The sequence below is a fragment of the Sylvia atricapilla genome, chromosome 3, assembly GCF_009819655.1.
Source record: "Sylvia atricapilla isolate bSylAtr1 chromosome 3, bSylAtr1.pri, whole genome shotgun sequence".
Taxonomy (NCBI): Eukaryota; Metazoa; Chordata; class Aves; order Passeriformes; family Sylviidae; genus Sylvia; species Sylvia atricapilla.
The window spans coordinates 75,991,488-76,017,500 of record NC_089142.1 but is presented as its reverse complement, the minus strand read 5'-3'; the positions used below and the strand labels follow the sequence as shown (position 1 = coordinate 76,017,500).

General features: G+C 35.5%; 1 protein-coding gene across 13 annotated transcripts in view; it reads left to right on the top strand.

The window, feature by feature from the left end:
• Positions 1-26,013, top strand: part of QKI (QKI, KH domain containing RNA binding) — a 147,981-nt gene that overhangs the window by 47,479 nt on the left and 74,489 nt on the right. For all 13 annotated transcript variants that reach the window (XR_010743248.1, XR_010743249.1, XM_066315841.1 and 10 more), the window contains one exon: positions 15,794-15,910. Coding sequence is in view for 11 of the 13 variants with exons in the window: in XM_066315841.1 (XP_066171938.1) it covers positions 15,794-15,910 (117 nt within the window). In the remaining 2 variants the exon portion in view is untranslated. The remainder of the gene's footprint in view (positions 1-15,793; positions 15,911-26,013) is intronic.

The following is a 26,013-nucleotide window of genomic DNA, read 5'->3' as shown; positions in this document are numbered from 1 at the left end:
ATTTTTAACTTTGCTTATGAAAGCGTGCTATTATGGAGGAAAAAATAGTAATTGCTATTTATATAGTAGTGTGTTGAGATCTTCTGATTTGGAAGCGTGCAATTTCTGTGTTTCCTCCCTTCCCGTCTTTCAAGGTGGCAAATAAATATATTTGTGCAGCTTAGAATTCTAGAAGACTGAGTAATTCAGCATAAAATCTGTTGCCTTAAAGGGATGAAGAACTTTGTCTAAAGTTTCAGTAACTAATAAAATAAAACAAAGTTGTTACTGAGCACCTCTTCTTTGCATAAATTTGAGTGTAACCTCAAAGCCTGTTTCTGCAGATTTGGTTTTTCCTTTTGAGAAGACGAAAAGTGACTGCATTTATCTGGTAAATTAAAAAAAGAAAATAATGTCCCTGAAGTACAAGAATTCCATCTCTGCTTAGTATGTTTAACTATAGTAACACTATCTGCCACGGTGCTCCAACTTAAAAGTGTCTTTCTCACTACTAATTACTGAGAAATGGAGGTAGTCTACAGCTAAATTGCCAACTTTAAGTGCCTTGGGTAACGTCCTATGTAGTCACATCTAATTAAAAGGTATTATTATGGAAATTAGTTGTTGGACTGTATATCCTGAGGATCCTTTGTTATTGGAATATGAGTTTAATGATGTAAACCGTGAGGCTTAGAGGGCACTGCTGGATCCTACAGTTAGGTTTTGGAGACCGATTTACGAACAGCACAACTTGTTAATTCTCTAGATAAATGTGTCACGATTTCCAAGTAGAGCATGGAATTGAACAATTTGTACTCATCTCCTGGTGTTACTGAAACTGATGTCTTGTCACTGTTCTGAAAACCTCATCCTAGTGAATAGGATGAAACAGATTATTCACTATCTCGCTTAAGCATGCCTACTATTAGATTGTTCACAGGATCTGATTTCCTGAGAGAGTTTCTGTTAACAATCTTTCAATTACTGTTTAAAGGTTTTTATGACCACTTAAAGGAGGGAACTACCAAATGGTTCTGTGGGCCTTTAAATAATTGCAAATGGGAATCTAATGATAACAGAGGTTCCCATTTTAAAACCATGAAATTGTTAATTTGTCTATCTTTACAGCTTTCTCACTTACGTTGATAATTCTAAGCAATTTAAAATCCAATTATTTCCAAAATAAGACAGTAATTAGATTAGTGTTTTTACATGAACAGAACATGTAGCATAAAAAAAATTTTTTTGAGGGATATTATTTTAGTTATTTGAAGTGGAATTGAAACTACCCAATTAAGATTGTCTTTAAACTTGTGCGATGAGGAAAAGGGTTAATGTTAAAAACAATATTAAATGGAAAGAAAATGTGAATTTTGTTTATATTATAATGTACAAAAAGTGTTGAGGAAAGCAGAAGTGAAGGAAATAGTGTACAAACAAGAGAGGGTTTTGACCTATTAGAACAAACAATGTTGCTAATTAAACATGCTAAAACAACAAATTACTATTTCACTAAAGATCTAAAGGTAATATTTACGCAAACAACTATGCAATTTATAAACAGTAAAAATTAGTCCAGAAGTGGTTGCGGGGGAAAACAAAACCAAAACGCTTTTTGGTTGCGTGTGTTTGACAAGGCATGGCTTCTGTCTCTGGTAAGTGATAAGGTCTCTGCTCTGTTGGTGTGTGTTCTTGTATCTTCTGTCTGCTGATCCAGCCCGCGGTGTTGTCAGCGCAGTGAGGAATGTCAGGAGGCTGGAGCAAAAGGGACAGTAAAGGGTTGACACTGAGGGATGGCAGTAAATGAGATGGGAGCTAAATATATAGGTTTGTGACATTCTAGCAGCTGGCTAAAGTCCTCCTGTTTGTTGCTTGGGTGTACTAGCCTTAAAAAGGAAGAGAATGCATTGTAGCACCGAGAAGAAAAAAAAACAGCTGGTGGCTTATCAGTCAGCCCTAATGACAGAGAAGGTTAAAGAGTTTGGAAGGACAAATCTTGTATGGGTGCTTTTATTAGTAACATGAAATTTTTAATATATGAGTGGTTTTATAAAACTACTCTAAAGCTTGACATGTTCAGCATAAAAAAAGACATGAATGCTTCATTGGTTGTCCAAATAAAATTACTTTAAAATTTTGCTTATTTACTTTAGATTCAAGCAGTTTGTTAGGCGATTTTTACTGTAACTTACTTTTGATGTTTTCTTGCTCCATAATGGGACTCTTGGAAACAGTTTGATACTTGATTAAGTATCTTGGAGTTAAATGCTTAATTCAGAGAAAAAAAGGCTTATTTTTCTAATAGATGAATGCATGAATGGCCTCAAATGGTAAAAACTTTATATATCTTAATCCTCATCTTTATTGGAGAGATAGAAAAGTGCGATGTGATTTAAATATGATTTTATGTTTGAACTTTCAAAATGAAAGTTAATGTTTGGAAAAATCTGTGTCTAATTGCTTAAAAGCTTCATGTTTGATGTGTAACTTACCACTGTATCTAGTTCTTGCAGTGAAGGCTGTTCAAATGTAAGCTTGAAATAAGTACAGCACAGAGTAGTCCTGCTTGATACTGTTCACTGCTTCTTCTCAAGAACCTGTTTAAGTCTTGAATCCAGACTTGATTGTTACCACTGTTTTAGAGCTGACTCCAAGAGAAAACCTCATCTGTGGCTCCTCAGCAAGTAAAGCAGCAGTGAAGAAGCCTTTCTGTCCTCTTGTGCACTCACAGGGAGTGTCTGTGTTGGTGGCACTCTGGCACTGGCTTGAACAACTCCTGGAAAGAAGCTGTGGGCTGAAGACCTGAAACTGTAATAGAGCTTAAAGCCTTTAGTGGAGACAACTTTCCCTTTTTGTTTTTAGTGTTCCTTGTGCTGTGGCACGCTCTGACAGAATGGGAAGAGATCAGGAAATTCCAGATCTGCTCTTAGCTGGAATTGGGTGGTCCCATTCCTTAGTGTTGGAGTGTTTGTGGGAGCGAGGTGTAACCGAGCAGTTTAGTGTCAGCTTTTAGAAGGCTGCAGCAGTGATGGTTTGGTCTCATTTGTCTTAATCTTAAGAGCTGGTTTTCTTCCTATTATGGGAGCAGCTTCTGCTTGTGACAGTAGTACTGTCAGTGTGGTTTTCTATCATTTTGAGACATTCTTGCATTAATTTACGTGTTTGTATAAGTTTTTCTTCTCTGCGGTACGCGAAAGTTTAGGTGGATTGTTCGTAGCAGGATGATGCACCAGATAAGGTTTTTCAGGCCTTGAATAAAAGAGATTAGAGAGATTTGAGCTGCTTTGCTCAGGGAGCTTGATGTATTGTGTTCAGGCAGATTGACTTTTTTTTATGTAGCTCTGTATAGAGAGATTTATAGCTGTGGAGCTGTATAGTAATTTGAAAATCTTCTTTTGTGTTTAGTACATGATGCCATTTCTGAAATGCTGGTTCCCTTTTTTAATTAGCACAGCAGCTCTTTGTGAATCTTAATTTTGAATTCTGTAACTTGTTTCAACCAATGCCAGTAATTACCTATGTGTTACCTTATACAAAAAATGTCAGAATATATATCAGCAGAACTTAAACTTGCCGTTATTCCTTCTGTATACCTAATGCAGTTTATTTATAGTATTAGATTTTTTCCAAGTGATGGTTTCGTTCTGCAAGTAAAAAACAAAATTACACAGCTTTTATATCACTATGTTAGAGGTCTGTAATTTAAGAGTTATTCTTAAATTCTCTCTACTTTTGTAGTCTGTTATCTGACTTCTTCTGTTTCTCTTGAAAGGAACTTAACAGAGTGCAACATCTTATATGTTTTGAAATTTCTTGATTCTTTGATGATATAATGTAAGGTGTTCTGGTAGCATTCATTTTCACAAAAAATGAGATCTCCCTTTAGATTTGAATTGCTTTCTACCTTCCATCTGGCGGTTCTATTATCTTAATGCCAAAACTCTATAGTGGAGGTGTAATTTTTCTACAGGAAAATGAAAAAAAAAAAAAAAAAATTGGTTACTCAATATTAGGACAGTGAAGCTTCTTAGTATTCGTTGTATTTTGAACTAAATGGTAAATCTTCTGGCATAAATGTTTACATCTTGCGTTAGTTTTTAGAAAATGAAATTGAAAAGAATATTGATTAGATGTGGTAATTTGCCAAATCTAGAAGATTAGGATACCTATTTTTTGGTATGATGTTAGACTGATTTTCAGATCGGTCAAAGAAGTACTGAAGAAGTTATTCTAGCTCTTTAGCAGCTAATCTGGGAAAACTAAATGCCTTTGAGGTTAAAGATACTACTGCTGTGTTAACATGGAAATTTTTTTTCTTCTTTTTCCACATGTGATAACACGTGTATGCATGGTGTTTAAAACATAAAGTGGAATCTTCTTCCCAGAGGAGCTGAAAATACATATTCTGGGAAGACTGTGTTAGTGGTTCAATGTTGTTTCAATGGACGAAACTTGAGCTGGCATCCTAGATAGCATTTTGAAGATACTGAGTTTTGTACATACAGAAATTACTACATCATGGACTCTTATGACTGTTTTCATGATGAGTTCTGACAGATATCTATTTCAAACAGATGACAAAAGAATACTGTATGTTGGGTTCTCATGGATGTTGATAAGTTGTAATGCATTCAGCCAACTAGGTGTAGCTACTCAGATGGTTTTGTCACATTAATTAGAATTCCAGTGCTAAAATTAGGCTTCTTTAGGTAAATATCTAGCTATCATTATATTTCATTAAAATTTTTCAGTACCTAACAGAAACAACACCGAGTATTTATTTTTAATTTACTCAGGTCCTCCTTTAAACTACAAATTTAGAATTTGGCGAAAAAAAAAGTTGTATCCTTCAGTGTATTACTTTTGGTTTGTTTTTATCTTCTAATCTGCGCTTTGAGATTTCTTTGTTCTGTAATCAAGAAAGCTGTATTACCATTATTAAAATGACCTGGAAAGCTAGCCTGATTTTTATTTTATTTATTTCATTTTTTATAATTCTGGCCTAATGTATTTACATGAGGTTTGTAAAGCTGTTTGTCAGTTAAACATGCTCTCAAAGCCTTCAGCAGAGGTTATTAGAGGTGAATGATGTGGAGATGTGGATTTAAAGGATTTAGTAATTCATTCTAAATCCCAGCAATACTTTTAAATGCATTTAATGCATTTTTTTCTCTTTTTTTTTTTTTTTTCTTTTTTTTTAAGGAGTATTTTAAGCATTAGGATGTGATCTGCTGGGTAAAAATTATGTTTTATTGACATCGCATTGATAATCTGGTTTGTCTAGCTTACAGCTGCAGTGATCAGAAAGATTCTGAGCTTTTTGAGTGATCACTATATCAGTGGCTGATATTCTGCTCAGTCAGGAACAAATGCAAATGATCTGTAATAATCTGTATTGGGCAAGCCAACTCTACCAACAAAGCTAACATTGCAGAATTACGGTCTGTAAATTGTGGCACACCCTGAAGGGACTCTACAAGAGAGCTGGAGAAGGTTTTTTAGGCTAGGTCAAGGGGGAATGGATTTAAACTGAAAAAAGATAGAATTAAATTAGATGTTAGGAAGAAACTCCTAACCCTTAGGGTGGTGAGACTGGAACAGGTTGCCCAAGAGAAGCTGTGGATGCTCCATCCCTGGATGTGTTCAAGGCGAGGTTGGATGGAGCTCTGAGCAACCTGGTCTGGTGGAAGGTGTCTCTGCCCCTGGCAGGGGTTTGGAATTATATGATCTTCAAGTTCCCTCCTAACCTTAACTGTTCTGTGATTTTATGAAATGCAGTAAGTTGATATTTTATATTAAGATGGTTATGTTGCTGTGGTGTTGGGGCTTTAATTGTATGGTGGTGCTTCATAAAAACAATTTAGTTTTGATTGTAGCAAGGAATATATCTATTAAAATTAATCACCCAGTTAATATAAGCTCCATTTTCTATCTGAAATTATATGAATGCTGTTTATTTTGGCACATTCTGGAACACAACTGAAAGTAGTATTTCATTTGTTAAATAGTGTTACAGTGCCAGAATACAGGTACTAGCAAAGAGAACTTAATAGTTAGATAACACTCAGGGTTACCCTTTGAAAATTTAATACTTGTGATGCTGGTAAATCTTACATTGAAAAAAATCCTGATTTGTCATATTAAAAAAATCCTAAGTTCTAATTTATTGTACCACCTGTTTTAATGCTACTTAGAGAATATTGCAGTAAGAAATGATAGATGAGTAATTTTTAAGATAGACCAAACTGTGTTATGATAATCCATTCTGTAAACCATTAGACACATGTTGCTGATGTCCCAGAAGAGAAGGCAGCAGTTCTTAATCCTGTAGTGAGAACAAGGTGCTGCTGTTCATCACTGATTGTTTACTGTCTTCTTAATAAAGTTTTACTGGAAAACTTTACAGTTATAGATATATTTGTATCAGCATTTCTTATTAAAGGTCGTGTGCAGAATCTGTGTAGGCATAGTCTTGTTTACTGACTGTCCAACGAGTGCTATATACTATGCTCAGTTTCTGTGAGCCAACTGACTAGCAGCATGTGTGTGTTCATTCAAGAGATTTTATTCGGTTGTGAACATAATGTGAACAATTCAGTGTTTGAATTGTGCTGATGGCACCAGCTTTCTAGATGAGGTGAGTTAGAGGTTAAACAGCATTGAAGCAGACTGACTCATGCATGCCATGAAACATAAATACCTCAGTGCTTAGAAGAGAGGTTTAAGTGGTTCTCTCCTGCTCCACATGGTGGTTACTAATAAATTTGATAAAATTTCTGGAGATCTTTCTCCTTTCTGGACATCCCATAAAATCCATATTGTTCTAATTGACTTGCGAAGCTGTGCTTAAAAGCCTAGTCAAATTCCTTTAAATTATATTATATTTAACGTGTTACCAAAATTACTTCTACATAACTGCATTATGTAATACTTTAATGTAGTTCTGGGTAAGAGTATTCGGTACAGGTATTTGTATGCAGAGAACTCATTTTCTCTGTTACTAGCTGAATTTTTCATTGGAACCTCTGCGGTGAGTAATAGGCAAAACCTTTGCACAAATATGTTCATTTTCCTCCAGATGCTGATATTTTTTGTGTAGTATGTCAGACTTCAAAACACTAAATGTCAACTTTGTTCTCCTGCTGCACAAATACTATGTTTTAGTAATGTCTTACAGTTATGTTCATATCCTTTGTTTTTGCATTAATTCATATTTTACGGATGTTTTTGAACTAGACCAAGCTGGTCTTACTCCTACAATAATTATCAGTTCTTTCCCATAATGAGACAAGTAATTATCCCGCTTTGATGTTGAAAAGTGATTAGGGTAACTGAGCTAGAACTAAAAAAAAACCCAAACCCAAAATGCCCCCAACCCTATAATCTTTGTTTAAAATGTATGCAGTGTACTAAATAAAGATGGAACCAGTCTGAGTGCAGTACATATGTACTGAAAATTACGCTTAGCCATTTAATACACTAAGGAAAAGAAAAAAAAAAAATCTTTATCTCCTTTCTAAGATGTTGTTCTCTTTCTGACCACTCAAATTTTAGAGAATTAGAACTACTTTAAATATTTTAGCTATAGTGACCCTTTTAATAAATGTTGGGGATTAAATTCCTCACACTTGAAGTAATCTCAGAGGTAATTCAACAGATGTGCTAGAAGTTTTGATTTTCTTTATCTAGCACAAAAGTACCTAATTGAAAACATGACAGGTCTTAATTTTCTGATGGATGATATTCCGTATTTTATTCTCCAATATCTTGATGGTTATATTTTTTGTGTTTATGTGATGAAAAGATTATTTAATGATAATTTGTATGTATAAGTTGCTTACAGCACAGCCTTTCTAATTTACCACTTAACTTCATCACTTAAATGCTTCAATAGTTCTAATTTAGCTTTGATTGTAGTATTAGAATGGTATATATCAGATGCACACAGCAAATGTAAGTGGATATATTTGACCTAAGCAGATTATACGTGTCATGCTGGTATTCACTGCATGTGTACTTTGGCCTTTACTTGATGATTGTGCTTAGAAAACATGCCGTATTTAGGGATGGAGAGAATGTTTCTAATGCATTGCTGTCTGCAGCCAACTCTTCCATTACCAGTAGTAGGTGGGTTTGGTAGAGACTTGGGGGAAACAACTTCACATGTTGTCACTAGCAGTCTTTAACAACTACCTAAAGTTAATTTGTGTGTAAAAATTAACTTCAAAATGTTGTTCCTTTTGTCTCTGTTCACTGTATTGACAATGATAATACCATCTGCTTTGTCAGCCTCTTCTCTCTTTAAAATATCATCAGATAATCTGTTTTTTTTAACCATATTACAAACTTGCCGAATTCTGCCAGAGCACGTTTAATCCTCAGACTACATATTAATGCGGTTAATGAAAAACTTCACAATTTCAGCATTATTCTTGAAACACATACTTTTTCCCTCTTGGTTTCTGAAATGTATACAAGTGGCTGTTTATGTGAACTTGGCCTTCCTTGTTTTTAGTTAATCTATAATGTGGTCACTGGGTGAGTTGTCTATGGGATGCCCTTGCTTTTATCTAATAGTGGTTCTTTCTGCTTCAACAACAGCTGTGTGGCTGTCTTCTGCTGAGATAAGTGTGGTGTGGGATCGCTGAAAACACTTTAAAAGACGTTATATTTATCTGAGGTTTTGTCTTCATGGAAGAAGAACCTTTCTGTCTGTTAATCCCAACCTACCAAAAAATGTAGAGGTATCATCTTCTGTATGGGGGGAGATAGTGACAACAATTTCAAGTATTTGAAGAAAATATTTTGACTGAAAGAAGGAGGTGGGGGATGTAAACGTTAACTGAAAGGTTATGTATTAATTCCATGATTGCTATTTGACTGGCAAATGACGTGTACAGGTGTAAATGCTAGTCCTCTTAACAGTATCTCGATGTGCTTTTACACTGACGTGTACAGAAATACGCATCACTACAGCTGTGCTTGTGAAAAAAAGCACAACTAACCAAACATCCACCCCCTAAAAAAAAAGGGAACAACAAAAAAACCCAAAGCAATAACCAAAAGGCAATTTTTTGACAAAGGTGTTGTTGTGGAAATGATATACTAATGAAATAAATGCTGGAAAACATTATTGCTAGAAAGCTTATGCAGTATAAGGTAGGATAAATTACCCATTTATCATTTCTTTTTTCCTATAAAATGTTTCAGATTACCTTCTCAGAAATTCATTCTCAAAGGTACCTATCTATAATTTTGTGCTACAATCTTTGTTTTCTTGTTAGAATTAGAATTTTCTTATTAGTTTAGTGTCTTATTAGACACTAAACTACCTAACTGAAAGTATACAACCTTACAGTTTAATGTAGTGTATTTTGTTTTCTAATACCTCAAGTGGTTTTATACTTGTTTCAAGTTAGAGGCTTTCAAAAAATCAAATCAGCCATGTGTATCTGATTTCTTTTTTTTTGTGATTATCTAAAACTCAGCTGAGAGCAATGCAAGCTCTTCTAGGGAATGCAGAAAAATAACTGTATTACTACTATCATAAAACAATATTCCTTTTAAAGGAACACAATGAAAAAAATCAAGCCTGAATTTGCTATATTTGGTGGGTCAGTGAAAGCTTTATTGGATTCAGAGTCCATTCTTGTATTTGTGTTGTCAGCATAGTGCTATTTTTTATCTTCTGCATTAGTCTTTCTAGTTTGTTTGCGTATAAATGTTACAATCAAATGCATTAGCTGATTTTCTTTGTAAAAAATATGCATGAAAATATATACTTGAATTTAATTGTATCTTTAAGAAATTTATTAATCCTTGGAGTGGTGTTAATCTTGCTCACAAAGAGTACTCACATTTAACAAACACCATTACGAGTGTCGTACACATTCATCATGCTTTGTTTTGAGTGCCTTTGTTGTCTTGCAGTTCCTTTGTGTCTCTTCATTACTCCATTTCCATGGCTGGCATTTTAGCCTGTGTCTCTGTCAGATTGAGTTACCTCTTAAATGATCTTTGAATATGACAACTTCAATCTGAAGGCATAGAAGGTTTTTCTGAAGTGGCTCAACTCACTGCCAGCATTGCTGCTTAAGATAAAATCACCAAATGTTCATTATAACATCCAGTTTTTAGTTGCTTCTTAACCATGACATATTTTACCCACTGAACCATATAGTGTTCTAGTTTTCAGATGCTTTTTATTTAGTGTGGAAAACCATATGAAAGTGAAATGTCTTCCATGTCTTCAAAAAGCAAACTGACTACCAGGACAATTTATACCAAGTTTTTGGGATTCTTTAGTTTATTTAAAGTATCAGTATGTAATCTGAGAACTGCTTTGACCATGAAGAAGGCTGAATATAAGGTACAGTTTTCTCTCTTGATGAAAATCCACTTTGAGCTGTCAATTTTGTCTAGTGTATAACTAGGCTATAAAATAAAACCAGGAAAAATATGGATAAGGGATGGCAAGGCCGCTCACAAACTGATTGAGAAGTCTGAAGTTTTGTCCTTTTGTGATAAAAAAAGGAAATTATATGTAAAGGTAGTCTCAAAATGGAGAACTTGTTTTCATATATGACATAGCTATACTGAAGCGGCTTTCTACAGAAGGTTAATAAATAACATTATCAAGAATGGACATTTATAGTTACAAGTACTTTGTTGTAGTAATTATAGTGGGGTTTTTTTTTTAAAGGAAATAGTAGTATTTATATGATTTTTGTAAGCTAGGAATCAGAAGGGATTACCAGAAACATAGATGCATTGCAAAGCATTTGTATGAATCACTAGTAAAGGGGTCTTTCTTAGCATGTTTATAATATTTTACTGAATTTAGCTGCTTCTTTTATTTAAAATTCTTAAAGTCAGCATGAAGGATAGAGTATCTTTTGGTTTTGTTATAATGACAAACTGCTGAGCATTTCTTGAGACTTTCCTTAAAATCCTGTTTAGGCTGCATAGGAAAAGTACTCAAATCCACATTGTACCTAGGGAAAATAAAAGCTTTTTAAAAATTTCCTTGATTTCCTTAAGTTGAAATAGACTTGAAGAATAGCTTGTTTTGGCTTTTTCCCAGTGATTAGTAACTGACTTTGCAAAAATCAGTGTTTAGTAAGTCACTGGAACATTTGCTAGTAAGATTGTAGAATAAATGAGTTTTTAATTGAGTTAAATAATTGTTTGATCAAGTGCATGTGTTTATGTTCCTTCTTGCTAGATTTGGATGTTTCAATCAGATTGGATTTTTTTCAAATTCTTTTCCTTTAATGAAGTAAAGAAATTTTCTTAAGTTAAATTAGTTCTTGCCACATCATATTTTCATATTTCAAAGGAAAACACAAAATATAGAAGTCACAATAGTATTATGAAATTTAGTACTGTTTGTCTGCCTGAAGTTCTTCAGATTTTAACATGCATGGGAAGATCCTTAAACACTTCATTTCCCATACTGTAAAAAACAGACACACGTTGTGGTCTCTTATTAATCAGCAGCTCTGGGTTTTTGGCATGGTTCATTCTTACTTTACTTTTGTTCTGGGTGTGGGAAACCTGAGAACTATAAAAGCACCTGGTTTGCCTAGAAAATAGTTGCTCTATGTGTAGGGAATACAAGATGTTTTTTCAGGGGGTTTCTTATGCAGTGGACTTGTTAGGTAGGTCACCGCATGAAAATTTTGTTGACTCTTGGGAACATCAGTTGCTTCAGAATAATCATAAATATCCCAGAGTAGGTAAAAACATTAGGATTTGGAGCAGCTTCTTTTCCCCAATACATTTGTTTCTGCTTAAACACTTTAAGTTGCAAAGATCCTCATGTGCAATCAAGAGATTGCTCTTTCTTTTAAGGGTGTGTGTTTTGGACATATTCTCAAAAAAAAGGCAACAACGGTATACACACCAGCAAGATTCAGTAGTGTTTTTTACATTCTGAAAACTTCAAACATTACAAGTTAGCAAACTATGGGAATGTGAGGGTGGTGCTGCAGAGAAACAGGCAGAAGGAGAGCAACAAGGGTGTAACTGGTTCAAACTTCAGCCCTTGAGCTCCACTAAGCACTTGTAATTCTTAGCTTTTAGGATGCTCTTATGTTTGTGTGTCACCTTCTTCTGAAGGTTCTAATTTTGAGTTAAGGAAGATCTGAGCACGTGAAAATAAAACTCCGGAAAACAATTGCGAAATACCACCAGAGAAAATTTTGCATACGAAAAAGAAGAGATACGTAAGAATAAGAAATATATAAGAAAATATATTGAGTGTAGAGAGATATTAATTGTTGTGGGAAGAGAGACTGACTTCATTTGATTGCTTTTTCTGTGTTGTTGATGTAGAAGCAGTAAATCTTAGCTTGAGCCGCTTCTGCTTAATTTTTGACATAATCTCACTTATCAGCATGTGTGAGGTTAGATACATTCCAAGCAGTGCAGCCTTAAATTGGTCAAATTAATTTCTGAGGCTCTGCTGTTTCTGTACTAGCAATTCCCTGTGAATTGCTAGTACAGGTGAGGTGAATCCTACAGTACTCTAATGCAGAGTAAGAAACACTCCCAGAAATTAAAGGGAAATATTCATAGCGTTGTCTCTGTACAAATGTTAGAACAAACAGTATTCCTGAGCACAGGTGTGTTATTTATAAACACAATGCAGTGATAAGTGTCACTGGGTGACATTATGAGACAAAGAGCAGGAGAAGTAGTAGAGTTACATGTTAAGAATGGTCTTCTGATTTTGTCAGATGTCTTGTTCTGATAATTCTGTTTGATAGTCTAGCTCGCCTGACAGGTAAGAGAAGCAATAGGTGCAGATACAACTGGGTTCTGACAAAACTGTCTAACCTGAAGGCTTCCTCTGTGTTCCTGAATTGTGGTCTTGCTGGTCACTGCTCTGTCTCTTTGACAAAAGAGTCTGGATTTTGTTTTTCTATGAGTTCTGAGCTTGGACTTGTAAGATGGTTGTCTGAGGAGCTGAATACTGACTGTGATACATTAGTACAAAAGATAGGGGATCATTTGTTAAAGCAATACTTGATTTAATCGATGATAATTCATTACTAATGAGTCAATTAAGATTGCACCTCAGGTGGGGTCCTGCAGTGTTCTCCTTCATCTTGTATCTCTAACACATTGACAAAACTTGGTTGGTAGCATAGAAAGTATGCTTAGAAAGAAATTAAGTCATTACCAAATGCTTTTAAAGACAGTTTTGAATTTTAATTCTGTCCTGGAATCACTGAGCCTGATGTCAGCAGTGTGGAAGTCATTACACAAGTGTAGAGCAATATGCTGTTTTAAAGGGACATAAAAGTTTCATATGAATATAAAACCAGAAGAAAGGATCAAGGCTGAGGTAATGTAGAAGAGTATTTGAGGACAGTGAATGTAGAAACAAACATAAGAACTGAATTTTTGAGGGAGGGAAAGAAACAACTTGGGATGTGCTAATAAGAATGTGGTTTATAAGATAGAATTGTTCTGAGTAACATAACATTGCTGAGATTTCAGTAGAAGTACTGCCTTGTCTAGGCATCCCGCTTTTAGATGTGATCAAATTCTAGGGCTCAAGAGAACCAATGGGAACAGGCAGGGGTTTGGAAGGAATAATTATACAAAGAGACTCCAAGTGTTTATACATATGGTTTGGAAGGCAAAGGTGGGGTTGAGCTGCCTTGGAACAATTTGTGAAGGCTCTTTATAAGGAGCATATCCTGAGAGTAAGTGGTGAAGGAACTGGTTTAACATTTAACAGATTGTGTTGCAGTTTTAAGTCTGTTTTTAAGTCCTCAACTAGAATTTCTAAATAATGTTCATACCACATGGATAAAGTTACAGACTTGAGGGTTTGCAACTTCCCTTTTCCTCCCTCTTTTTCTTTATATCCTGTATACTTCTATTAAATTTATTTTCATCCAAAGTATATTATTATTTTTCTTTTACTTATGGTCCAAACTAATGAAACATTTGAGTCTGCTGTTTTTCTTGGGAGATTGAGAACATTACAATAGTCAGCTTCTGTGTTGGTTTAAATATTGATTTATAGTCAGCTTTGCAGTACTGTTTTAGCATTATTGGTGGAATGGCATAGATATCCAGAGTTTTAGTGTGCAGAAGTGTGGTTGTAGAGAAAAACAAGTAAGATATTGTTCATGTAAGACAATGGTACAGTTTTGGTATTAGAAATAAAATGTGTGACATGTAAGATTTTAATAATATTTCATAGCTGAACTTTATTACTTGTAACTAGTTCATTGCTTTATCAAGGCTTAGTGTACGCTTCTTTAATTTCTTATGATTCCCAGTTTCTGTGTGTATGTTCACAAGTTCATTTAGTCTTTACTCCACAGCCCCTCACCTCCCTATAGTTGATTCAGACTTCATAATATGTCTTTGTTTTCTGAGCTTGCAATACTAAATAACTTTGGGAGTATATATTCCCAGAGTAGTTTAGCTGCTGTGAAACACTGTTAATTTTCTTAAAGAACTTTAATTTGCCTGCATTCATAATTTCTGCTTACTCTTAAATCATTTCTGGTCTTTGCAGTTTCATAAGGATTTCAAATACGTTGAGTTTTTGTACTCAAGCACAATTTTAATTAGGTGAGGAAATGAAAGCCAACAATTTCTTCACAATTCCATTGGATAACTTTGTTTACAGGGATCTGAAATATCCAGAGCAGAGTGTTACAGCAGAATTTCTATTATTTTAATTTCTTCTTTGCATGTAATGCTCAGTCTGAAATTTCTTTGTGTGTCTACTGTTTGAGTTGGTGCTTCATCTTTGCACTGCAGTTGTCACAGAGTACTGCTCTGTGTTCTTAGTGCTACCATCACTTAGTGTTTTTTTATTTTTGTCATAATTTTCAGAATGTGTGGTTGAAAATAATGAAAGGGGAAAAGCTCTTGAAAATAACTAGGAAATAATGTTATGTATGGCTAAATGGGGTATCACTGTGTTGAGTAGGCAGGGGCTGTCTGCTGAAGTCAGCCAATTAAACATGAAATGCTTGCTTTATTTATATGTGCAACAGAATAAATGATACAGCTCACAAAAAGTGATGTGCTTTTGTTGTGTCTGTATATACACATAGTTTTTATAAATATTTTATATGTGTGTGTGTGTATGTATGTATGACAGTACATTATGTTTTAATAAATGTTGCCCATGAAGCCTAAAACAAGCATGTAAGAGGCCTCATTTGTTTTTTTCTGAAGGAAATGGCATGGCATGGGTAGATCAAGAAGAGTTATTTTCAATGTCCTGCCCAGACTGAGTGCAGCAGAACCACGTGGAGCGGGGAAGGAGAATGCTGTCTGCAGGCTCCTTAGCAGTGAGCCCAGGGGCCTTTCCCAAAGGTGCTGTGCCATGGTGGGACTGGAGCTCACCTGAGCATTCCCACCACGTGCAGTCTGTGTGCGTGGCTGGTCCTGCTCCAGCCCATGAGTGTTTCCTTGCCATGGTGCACCTGGTTGGCCTAGGGATGAGCATGGCTAGGCACGTTTGTGGTGAGCAAGACGAGCTCAGAACTTCTGTAAGAGCTTTACAGAACTTAATGAGGAGGAAATTAGGATTGCCACTGATGTAGACTACCTGGTGGTACATCTAAAAGACCTAGTTTCACCCCAAAGTTGGGGTCAAGTGGGTACTTAAGGTATGAAAACAGAACCTAACTCATTTTTCAACCTCGGGCATTTAGTGTGGTGTCCTAAAGCTATTAAACACTTGATATTTTTAGACATAGAAATGCATCTTGTTAAAGTTTTAATTAAAATTTTCTTTACTTGATTTTATAGAAGTTCTTTTTTTTTTTTTCAGTTTAACTTTGTTGGAAGAATCCTTGGGCCCAGAGGACTAACAGCTAAACAGCTTGAGGCAGAAACAGGATGCAAGATAATGGTCCGAGGGAAGGGCTCAATGAGGGACAAAAAGAAGGTAAGGTCTTGAAGAGCAGTGTAGTTTCAGATGCATAATTTTGTTTTCTAATGGAGGATAAGCTCATGTCTCTCATTCTTACTTGTTGTGTTCTTACTATTACACTTTTTTATCTAGTGTCTTATACAGACTTAGTAAATAACATAGGCTGTCCTGAAGAAGTAAAATGTACATGCTCCATAATTCTGCAATTGAGAGTCTAACTAGCAATTACAAAGTAAAATTAATTAATAAGTAACTTACAATTATGTCACATTTCACAAGGTAAAGGTAAAAATCGAAGTTAAATGTATGTTTCTAGGAAAGAGCTGTTAACCTCGAAGGTCTTACTAATAACTTTCTTGTATTGAATTACCAAAGTAATCATTTGTGCATGGACTGTGGGTTGGAAAAAAAGAAAAGAGTTAAATGTGTTTCTGCCAGTCACTTCTGTCTGAGTGAACCAAAAAACACTGTTTCTGGTTTTGTTTTGTGTTCAGGTGGAGCTGCCAAGTAATTAGGGCTGTTCTTGCCTTGTCCTGTAATGTGCATGCTCTGCCCAGATGAACAGGGAAACTGCATGATAGAGCCTTCCTGAGTGTCAGGTTGCTCTCGTGGTAACTCTGTTTTTCTAGGTATACTATCTAGCTATTTCCCTCTACCTCTGGCTCCTGGTGCTGAAGTTACACCAACCATCTCCACTGTAATTTTAAATGTTTTCTCTTTGTTCCCAAAAATACAGTTTCTTTTGGTTCTTTTGTAGGAGGAAACACGCCCTGTCCCTTTTTCCTTACATGATCAGCCACATAATACATTCTGATATGTATGTACTACATAACAATTAAAATAGAAAGTTAATGTCTACCAAGTTAAATGTCTTTTCCTTCCCAGAGCTTATAAATTTGTTACCTTCGAATTGTATTTAATGTCTCTTGTTTTCATAATCTGCTGTAATACTGTCACTGTCCTTTGTCTTTTTCTACCATTGTTGCAGATTTTGGAGTTAGTGAAATGTCTGTTAGAGAATCACAGTGGTGGAGGTTCACTCCTCAGGCAGAGTCACCATGTCCAGGTTTCCTAGGACCCTGTCCAGGTGCTTGCTAGGTGCAGTGTCCTCCTACCACCACGCTTCAAAACCTGTCCTGTCCTGGGGGGAGTCATCTTGCTAGACAGCTTGGGCAAGTTTACACTCTGAGGAAGTATTTTTGGAGTGATTTCCCCTATTCTCTGTTTTTTTAAAAAACTGTATTTTTTGACAATTCACAGAAGAATAGGCAGTGGGAGTTTTGTATTTAAGAAAAAGATTAGAAGAACTGACACCACCTGAGTGAGTCACCAGTTTTTTAAGTTTAGTGAAAAAAAAACCTATTTTCAACAAGGACAAGTATGGCAGGTCAGATAAAACCTTGTACACATTAAGAACTAGAATTCGATCCAGTCAGCACTTGAATGCCCATTACAACTTTGAAGTTGGTTCTCTCATAATTTTTAAGCATAAAGTACTTGACCATTGATAATTTATTGATATAATACTGCAGTTATTATGGAATGTATTTGAATGATACCATATTATAATGTATTTGTATACCAAACAGTGTGATACAGATTGTAAACCAGAGTTGAGTGCCAAATAATTTTCTTTAGAAAACTGATTTTCATGCCAAGCATTCTTAATACTTTCAGCTCATTTGTTATCTTGAAGTGATTTGTATTGGTCATTAGTTTGTATTCTTCAGAGCAGACTTTTTGGTCCTATACAACTGTTGATGAAGTAGGAAGAATTTCATAATCCTTGATTATGATGCACACTAATAAGATGTTTCTTGTAAAAATAATAATTTGGAAGCTGATTTAAGACTTGGTGATCACAGAGAAAAGAAAGAATGAGTGACATCTGTCAGTCTGGGGCACAAGTGCACTTTTTGCTGTTGACTGTTGCCTCTAATTCCTAATTAATTATACTTAGAGATGAACTCCCTAGTCTTGCAGTGCCTTTAGTTATAACTACCTTTTTTCATTTTCTTAAATGGCTTCTCTCTTTGCAGGTTGTACTTCAAAATGCTAATGAACATCAAATTATAAAACACAGAAGTAATACTATTTTTTTCATGACACATTGAGATACACTCCTTTTTTGAAACCCTTTCCTTTCTCTAGAGTCAGTGTTTTTTTACAAAAGTCAGTATTTGAGATTTTTTTCACTGAATAGTTTTGAAATTTGGAAGAGATAAGAGATGCAGGTTAATTTTTAATGTGTATTTTGTGAGTATAATTTATACCTGCAAACCTGATTTCCTAGTGCTAATTGTAAAAGAAAGCTTACCGGTTGTGGGAAGGAATAATTACTAAAGCAGTGTCAGTCTTACATGACAGCTACATGATCCTAAATACTTGAGTAAACTGTCCGTGTACTTTTCCTGCCTTGCTAGTGGTTGCAGAATCCAAGAGAAAATACAAAGACTGACATGCTGGAAAATAAACCAACCAGATACGCTCTGCAGAGAATTTTACTTTGCTACGTGATCCTATGAAAGAAGTAATGAGTTAGGAATCCTTGTTATGTGGCCAAAACACTTGAATTGGCATCACATCTTGAAACTTGCTGACAGATTCCCTCCAGAAAGCAGGAGAAATCCTCAATTCGTTTGTGTTTGAGGCTCAGCTGGTAATCAGAACATCTCTCTAGGCAGCTTTCAGCAAATTTAAAATCAAAACCTTAATTACTGAGAATACTGTGATTGGAGCCTAGGGGTACTTGAAGGAGATTATTGGGGAGGGGAAAAGGGTTGCAGGCGTTCATCAAAAGCTAATGAATGTGTAACTTTATTAAGACCAAGGCTTTTTTTTTGCTTAGTCTGAATGCACCTTTCATTAGGTAGAGAAGAAAACTGGTAACTTACACACCAGTTAAGGAAAGCTTATAGTGATGACTCCAATGATGGATAAACAAAACATTTTTTTACATCTCCCTCGTCTTAAATGAATTCTGTAAAATAGGCATTGATGCACCCATAGGGAGTCAGCCCTATGCTCTTTAACACGCTGCCATTACTCACTTTAGAGAGGGGAATGAAGCCCAACAGCATCAGGCTGCTGACTTGTGGCAGCCTTGGTCAACTCTGTTGGTTTTTTTCTGTTTCTCTACTTCTAGACAAGAATCTCCCCTGGAACACTGTGTGATAAGACAGCATCATTCATTTTTACTTCACAAGGAAGCCATCTCATTATATTACACTGGATTTTTTTCTTACAATTCGTAGTTTCAAATAGGCCAGGCACCTATGCAGTTCTAAATTTGAAGAACTCTGTGCCTTCATCCTGTGTAGCAGCTTTAAGTCTGTTGCACTTCACTCTGTATTAGATGATTTGAACTGATTTATGATTTCTGACCTACTTGTTCCAGCTTACTTGTTCCTACAGTCCTGTTGACCTTGCAAGCAGAAACATAAGGTTTCCTGAAAGACATGCTCTCAGTTAATGCCAATCTTGACCTGTGACTTGTGCAGACTTGTTACAGTAAATAGATAAGTCCACTTCTTCAAAATCTCAATTTTTCTGTTCTTATAGTATGGCTAAGAAAGAATTAGAAAAACCCTGTCCTTGGTACCTGCACAAAGTTTGAGGAAAATATCAGAGGGGAAAAATTTATCCGTCTTGTGATCAGGGTATTTTATTAAATTTACATGCTGTATAGTATGACATATTTGCAATATTTTTTTACCTTTTAGGCTTTGAAATATCATCTGATAAACTTTGTTTTCCAATGGAAAGGCTTAAACATTTTGTTTAGCTAACAGTGATGTTAGTGACATCGGATTTGTATGTTGTACTGTGTTGAGCAAGCCCTGTTATTGCCACCTTAATTATATGATGCTTAGCTTTTATATTATGTCCAACAAATCATAAAGTTCTGGTGCTGACATCCATGTTGAAATGGAATATATTTAGCATATGTGAGGAAATGAAGTTGTTCTGTGTTTTGAAATGGAAGGCTGACCAGCCCTTCATCATTGTTCTTGTATGCCAGGAGTAAATTTCTTGGCTGAGGCCAGTTGCCTCTAACACGTCCCTCTACACAAAAGCATGCCAGGGGTGTTTGATGGTTGCATGTGTCTGTGTTGGCAAATTGTGGTTTGGAATGGTAGTTTTAAAAAAATTTGTAACTAGTTGCAGAGGTGGAGGTTTGACTCTTTGTCAGTGCCTTTAGTAATACTAGGGGAAAAAAATACTTCAAATAACTGGGGACAGAGACATGTGAAAGTGAAAGCAATTTCATATTCATAACACATGCCTAGAATGACTGTGCTTTTATTTTTAAAAAAATCTCTTTTTGACAATGTTTACTTTTCCATTTCAAACTATAGCCAGCAGAATCCCTTGTCAAGGTCCATCCCTAAGGATGCTGTTTATTGAAATCGACCTCCAGTTACGGGAAACTGACTGAGACAGTATAGAGCAGCAGCTCAGCATGTTTGAGGTGCTGGGTTCTGCTTTGTTAATTCCTGTTGCAAATCAAAGCTGCAAGTGTTTGACTGTTAGATTCATTTGAATTGCCTTCAACTTCATGACTGTCCATTAGAATCCATTGTATGAGCAGGATCCTTAGCTAAGGCTGAGACATGGTGTATACAGTGGGTGTCCTGAATCTACTGCATTCAGGTTATAAACTTGGAATAGCAAATTACTTAAGGCATTCAGAATTAAGTGTTTAAGATATTACTACCCTGGGAACAATAAACTTCAGTGTCTTCTACAGTGACATTTCCTCTGAACGTGCTTTTTTTCATAAGCATGTATGTCTTAAGTTTGATTTCTCAAACTGATTAGGCTTGGGAGACTTTTTTCATGCTTAATTTTTGGCTACTACAATAATTGGCCTTTTCACTTTTAAACTAACTCTAAACAAGAAATTAGTCATGTAAACACATATATATTCACTGTACCACAACTGCTGTTTTAATACAGATGTCTAAGAATATACTTGGTGGTTGATACTGCTTTGCCTTCCTAGAGGTTCATTGTAAAACATAAGGTGTGCTGAAAATAGTTTTGGTTGCTTCTAAGCTAATATTTATATTCTTTTCAGTAGTAACTGCTTCAGAAAATGGACTTTTCTGTTCCAATTTCAAGCCCTTAATTTCATTTGTAACTAGCTATTTTGAATACAGGGGGAATTGTAAAGCTGGATTTTTTTTTATTATTTTTATTAAAGAATTGTTAAAGCATGACCTTTTTCCTTTTCACAGCCAAAACAGAGGTCTCTCGAGTTATGTCCCTGGTAATATTTGAGCCAATGACCCTTTCAAGAGTTTACACTATGAGATAATAGCATAGACAAAAAAAAATAAACCAAACAGAAAAAAGTCCTCTCACCAAGTTACTGATTAAATTTTATAATTAAATGCTAAAGATTAGTGAATGTTTAATTCTTTTAAATAGAGTTTTTACAGGACATTGGTGAAGGTAATAGATATTATTTCTCACTAACAGCAGACTCCTTTTCTTTTAAGTCTGTTCACGAGGGTTTTGTATTCCTGAGCTTCTAGAGTATTATCTTTGGTATCTTATCCTCATGCATCTTTTCTTTAAATAAAAAATGTTCAGTTCACAATGACATTAGTGAAGAACTCAGGCACAATTAGCATAGTTATGTATGGAAATGCAAATTTTACAAGAAGAGAAGATTTTCCTGAAGTTTTACATAAGATTTGACAAACGCTTCTTATTTGAAGTAATTTATTTCAAGAGTATTTTCATAGCAGCCAGGGGAACGCTCTTACTTTCAAGAGCAGAATGGTTTTATTTTGAAGGGAAAAAAATTAGATGCCTGAGGGACCTTAGAAATTATTACAAAGCTGTATTAGTCTTTCAGAAAAAATTACTAATACATATCTGATGTAATGCATCTTTTAGATGGTGTATTTCATATGTACTTTTGCTCTTTATTGGCTACATACCGAATATGTTCAGTGTATATTAGATATATTTCTACATGAGCTCAATACAAAGTTGCAGCTTCGAGCAGATTTTGACGCTGGTAAGACATGGGTTTTCCTATGTAATGTGAAAAATAGCTGAAGCCTTTGGCTATGATTAACTTTGCTATCAAAAATTCATTATATGTCATTTTGTTCTGAGAGCAGTTAAATTGGTTATTGAGCTGATTAAATATGGAAATAACTGACTTTAACAAAATACTTCTTTTTAATGCCATTAAGTACACTGGCAGCTGTAGACCGTAGAAGTGTAATCAAAGCCCTGCTAGTTGAAATCAGCTTGTGTTTTGCTTTCCTTATATTTGTTCTTCTGTCACTTTCCTGTGAAGAAAAACCCTTAGGAGCAAGGAGTGCGAGAATCTAGATTATTGTGAAATTGGAGAAAAGTAGCATAGAGTGTAGTGGAAAAAAGTATATCAAGGGAATCCTGAATCATTGCCTGAACATCTGTGTATAGACAAGTCTGGTTTATAAATGAAAATGCTCTGTCTATTGAACAGGAATTGACTCATCCTGTGGCACAGCAGAGGACTCCTAAGCTTCCGTGAGGTGGGAAGCACAGAGAGTGTTAATTGTGTTCTAAAAGGTTGACCAGGTTTCAGCTCACAGCAGTTTGTATCTGGCGTTTGAACAGAAGTTTGGAAAGGCTTGGGAGACTCTGCATACAGAATTGCTTTGAAATGCTGACGAAATTGTCTGCAAACATCTATTTCTGCATTTTACTTTGTCTAGCAAAGTAGTGAAGCAAGGCTTAAATAATGAAAATCTACTGTAACCTGAAACTTCTGTCATGCTAGCATTTCGAACTTCCTTAAGAACTAATGCCGCGATAATCTTGCTTAGCAGAAATAATCTGTGTTCAGGTGGCATTTTCAGTGTGGTTGTTCGGTATTACACAACTGTGCTTGCAGTTCTGTGCAGGAAAGGCCATACTTAGTTGGAGGCTTGTAGGAATTTTCCTGTGCCTGCATGAAGATTGAGTCTACCCAAATGTGGAAATGGAGTTAGAGCCTGTTTTTTCAGGGGGGACAGCAGCATGCCTGTGTGATTCCTGAGTAGCTGGGAGTTCCTGGTGCTCCTGCTTTTTTAGGTGGCTTCTGGCAGGCAGAATACAGGCAGGTGGTTGTTTACCACAGTGGATATGGCTCCTCAGGGTCTTATTTAGAAATTTTATTGAGGCTGGTAGGAAAGCTCTTTAGCATGGAATAAAAGAGTAAGCACAAATAAGATACCACAATTGCTGAAACCAAATACTTAAATTACTAATTGAATATTTAGAAGATAGAGATATGTGACTTTGTGCTGTTTTGTTTTTGAAATAGAGACAAGTAATCTGTTTCATTGCAGCCCAGTACTGGATTCCTTGCCAACTGTATGGTAACAGTCACAAAGTGTAATTCCTAAAATGAGTGATCAGTTTGCCATTTAAACTTGTTTATAGACGATAACTTTCTTTAGGTTTTCTGGCTTAGAATTAGCCTTTATCATGCCTAGACTTGGATTGAGATGGGTATTGTTAATCACAGGCTGCCCTTCTGCTATGTATGGCCTACAGTACCATACATTAAGCATATGAATGAAATTCAGGTGCCTGTGTATGTGTTAGTAAGGATGTGACACTTCAGAGTTTGTCCAGCTATGGCTGCAATATTTTATTGTTAGTTTTTACACTTGAATAAAGGGAAGCTTTTATTGACAGATGGTGGGACATTTTTTTGTTAACCTTTCATGAGAGTAATTAGCAGCTTCTGTCTTCTAATTTTTACATTTTTTCACCTCTTTTTGGGCAGTAAATGGGGAATGTTTTGATAAATACAGGACTCACTGAAGTGCATCCACACTGAATATATCTTAAAAAATTTACTTACAACTCAGAACAGTTCTATTTAAAGTGTGTGTTAAGTATATGCATGAAAGACTGAAAGCTTATTTAAATGTTTGTTAAAACCAAGTACACAAATCTGTTTTTCTGTTAGAGAGAACTTGTTACTATTACAGTAGTAGAACACTCCAAGCAATGCTTGGAGACTGTTTAAATTAGTAGAATCTGATATTCTGTCTAAATTATCTGATTTAAGTGCCACAATCTTGTGCCATGGAACAAACACAGCACACAGTATTTATACTTTCTTGATGCATTTGTTGATGTTAGTGAATCTTGAATGTAATTTGACTCCGAAGTCAGTTCAGCACTATATTCCTACATGACAAACAAAATCTTTTCCTAACTTTAATAGCTTGAAATGAAGAAAACATTCGGCTGGTTTTGGATGTTGAAAGATCTGCAAAACAGTGACTGCATTCAGGCAGTGGCTTTCATAGGCCTGGCAGGATGGTATAATTGGCAAACTCTGGCTGTAGGAAAAATATGGGATATCAAATTATTGGTTAGTTTTTATAAGAAGGTGTTTCAGAACTATGTACAAAATTTGATAAAAATGGATGGAATCAGTACAGAGAGGAGATACCTAGTCAGTATAAAAATGGCAAGAATTTGACACAGATGCTGGAAAAGACCTGGATGTTTTGATGTGTGAAAACCTAAAGTTTGTGGGGAGTGAGCATGTGGGTAGTACTATGGAAAGTAACCAAAAAAAATTATGGAGCCAATTACATTTTTGCAGCAAAAGCCACAAGTTTTTTTTGTTTTTTGTTTTTTTTTTTTTTTTTCCCTTACTGAGTGTTACATATAATTATAAAGTATACTCATTTGGAAAGAACATTTCAGGATCATTGAATCCAACCCCTGGCCTTGCACAGGACACCTCTAGAATTACACCATGTGCCCAGGAGTAGTGTCCAAACACTTGTCGACCTCTGTCAGGCTTGACCACTTCCCTGGGGAGCCTGAGTGTCTCCCTCCTTTCTTCTCGTCTTCCCTTCTTCCTCTTCCTAATGTTTCTGCTGCTTTGAACCTAGGTCAACTTTTCTGGGTTTTTTTCCCTCCCTCTTTCATGAATTTCTCTCTTGTTTTGTAAACTATATTAATTTTCCTTGATTTGACATAAGATTCCTCTTAGTTCTCTCTAGAAATTTTCTCTGGCTGTCTTCTTCCATCTTGGTCCTTGAGTACCTTCTTCTCATTGATCATGTGCTTTATTTTGTAAATTATTGTAATAAAAGGAAGGTTAATTTCTATGGTGCTTCATTTATTCTCTGAAAATACATTTAGATGACATGAAAGTGCACTGAACTGAGTATTGGTTTCTAGCAACACTATATATTTACATCATGGTAGCAAATGATACAAACACTGATGTTTAAAAACAGTTGTAACTGGGGAATCTGAGTAATGCAGGCAAGGAGGATTACACAAGGCAAATGACAATAATGACACACTTCTCATGCTACTAACAGTTGAAATTGTTTAAAATGCATAAGCTTATATGAATGGAAAGAAAAAAAAATCAAACAGCAAAAATATATAAAGAAAATTATTTCCTGAGAGTCAGGGTGATAATGCAGATTCACCAGTTTGTTTGACTTGAAGTTACTGGAATTTGAGCTCTGAATGCAGTAGCTTTTGAAGAGGTGTGGAGAGTAAATAGCAAAGTTGCTCTCACACTTGGCTAGAGGTTCCTGTAGGTAAGTTGTAGGTGTGACATGTGGAATGAGTAGAAATAAAAGGTTAAGATTAATTAGTATCTCAACTAGAATTCCTGAAACCTTTTTGATTCCTGACACCACTAAAAATAGGCAATTAATTATGAACCAAGCTGTCATTTTTTTAATGCGTCATTTTATAAGTGTGCATGTGGTATTTTTGCATGCACAAATGGAAGGGATTTTTCTTAAAGAGCAAAGAGCAGTCTGTTAATTGAATGCCTTTATCTGGCATGTGGGCAGTGAGTGCATATAATTTAAGTGTTTGGATGTAAATACTTATGTAAATTTTTTTTTTTTTTTTTTTCTCCCTGTCTGGTAAATCTGGCGTAGGTGTTACTTAGTTACTTACTTCCTAATCTTTCTGTAGTGCTCTGTGATCAGGTGCTGAGGCACAAGGTTGATAGGATTGTTTCCAGTGAGGTCAGTGTTTCATGGAATTGGGTGTTCTGGTATGAGGTGGTTTTTAACTATCTGGAGGGGTTTTTTTTGAAGTTATTTTCTTCGATATTGGTATTGTGATGA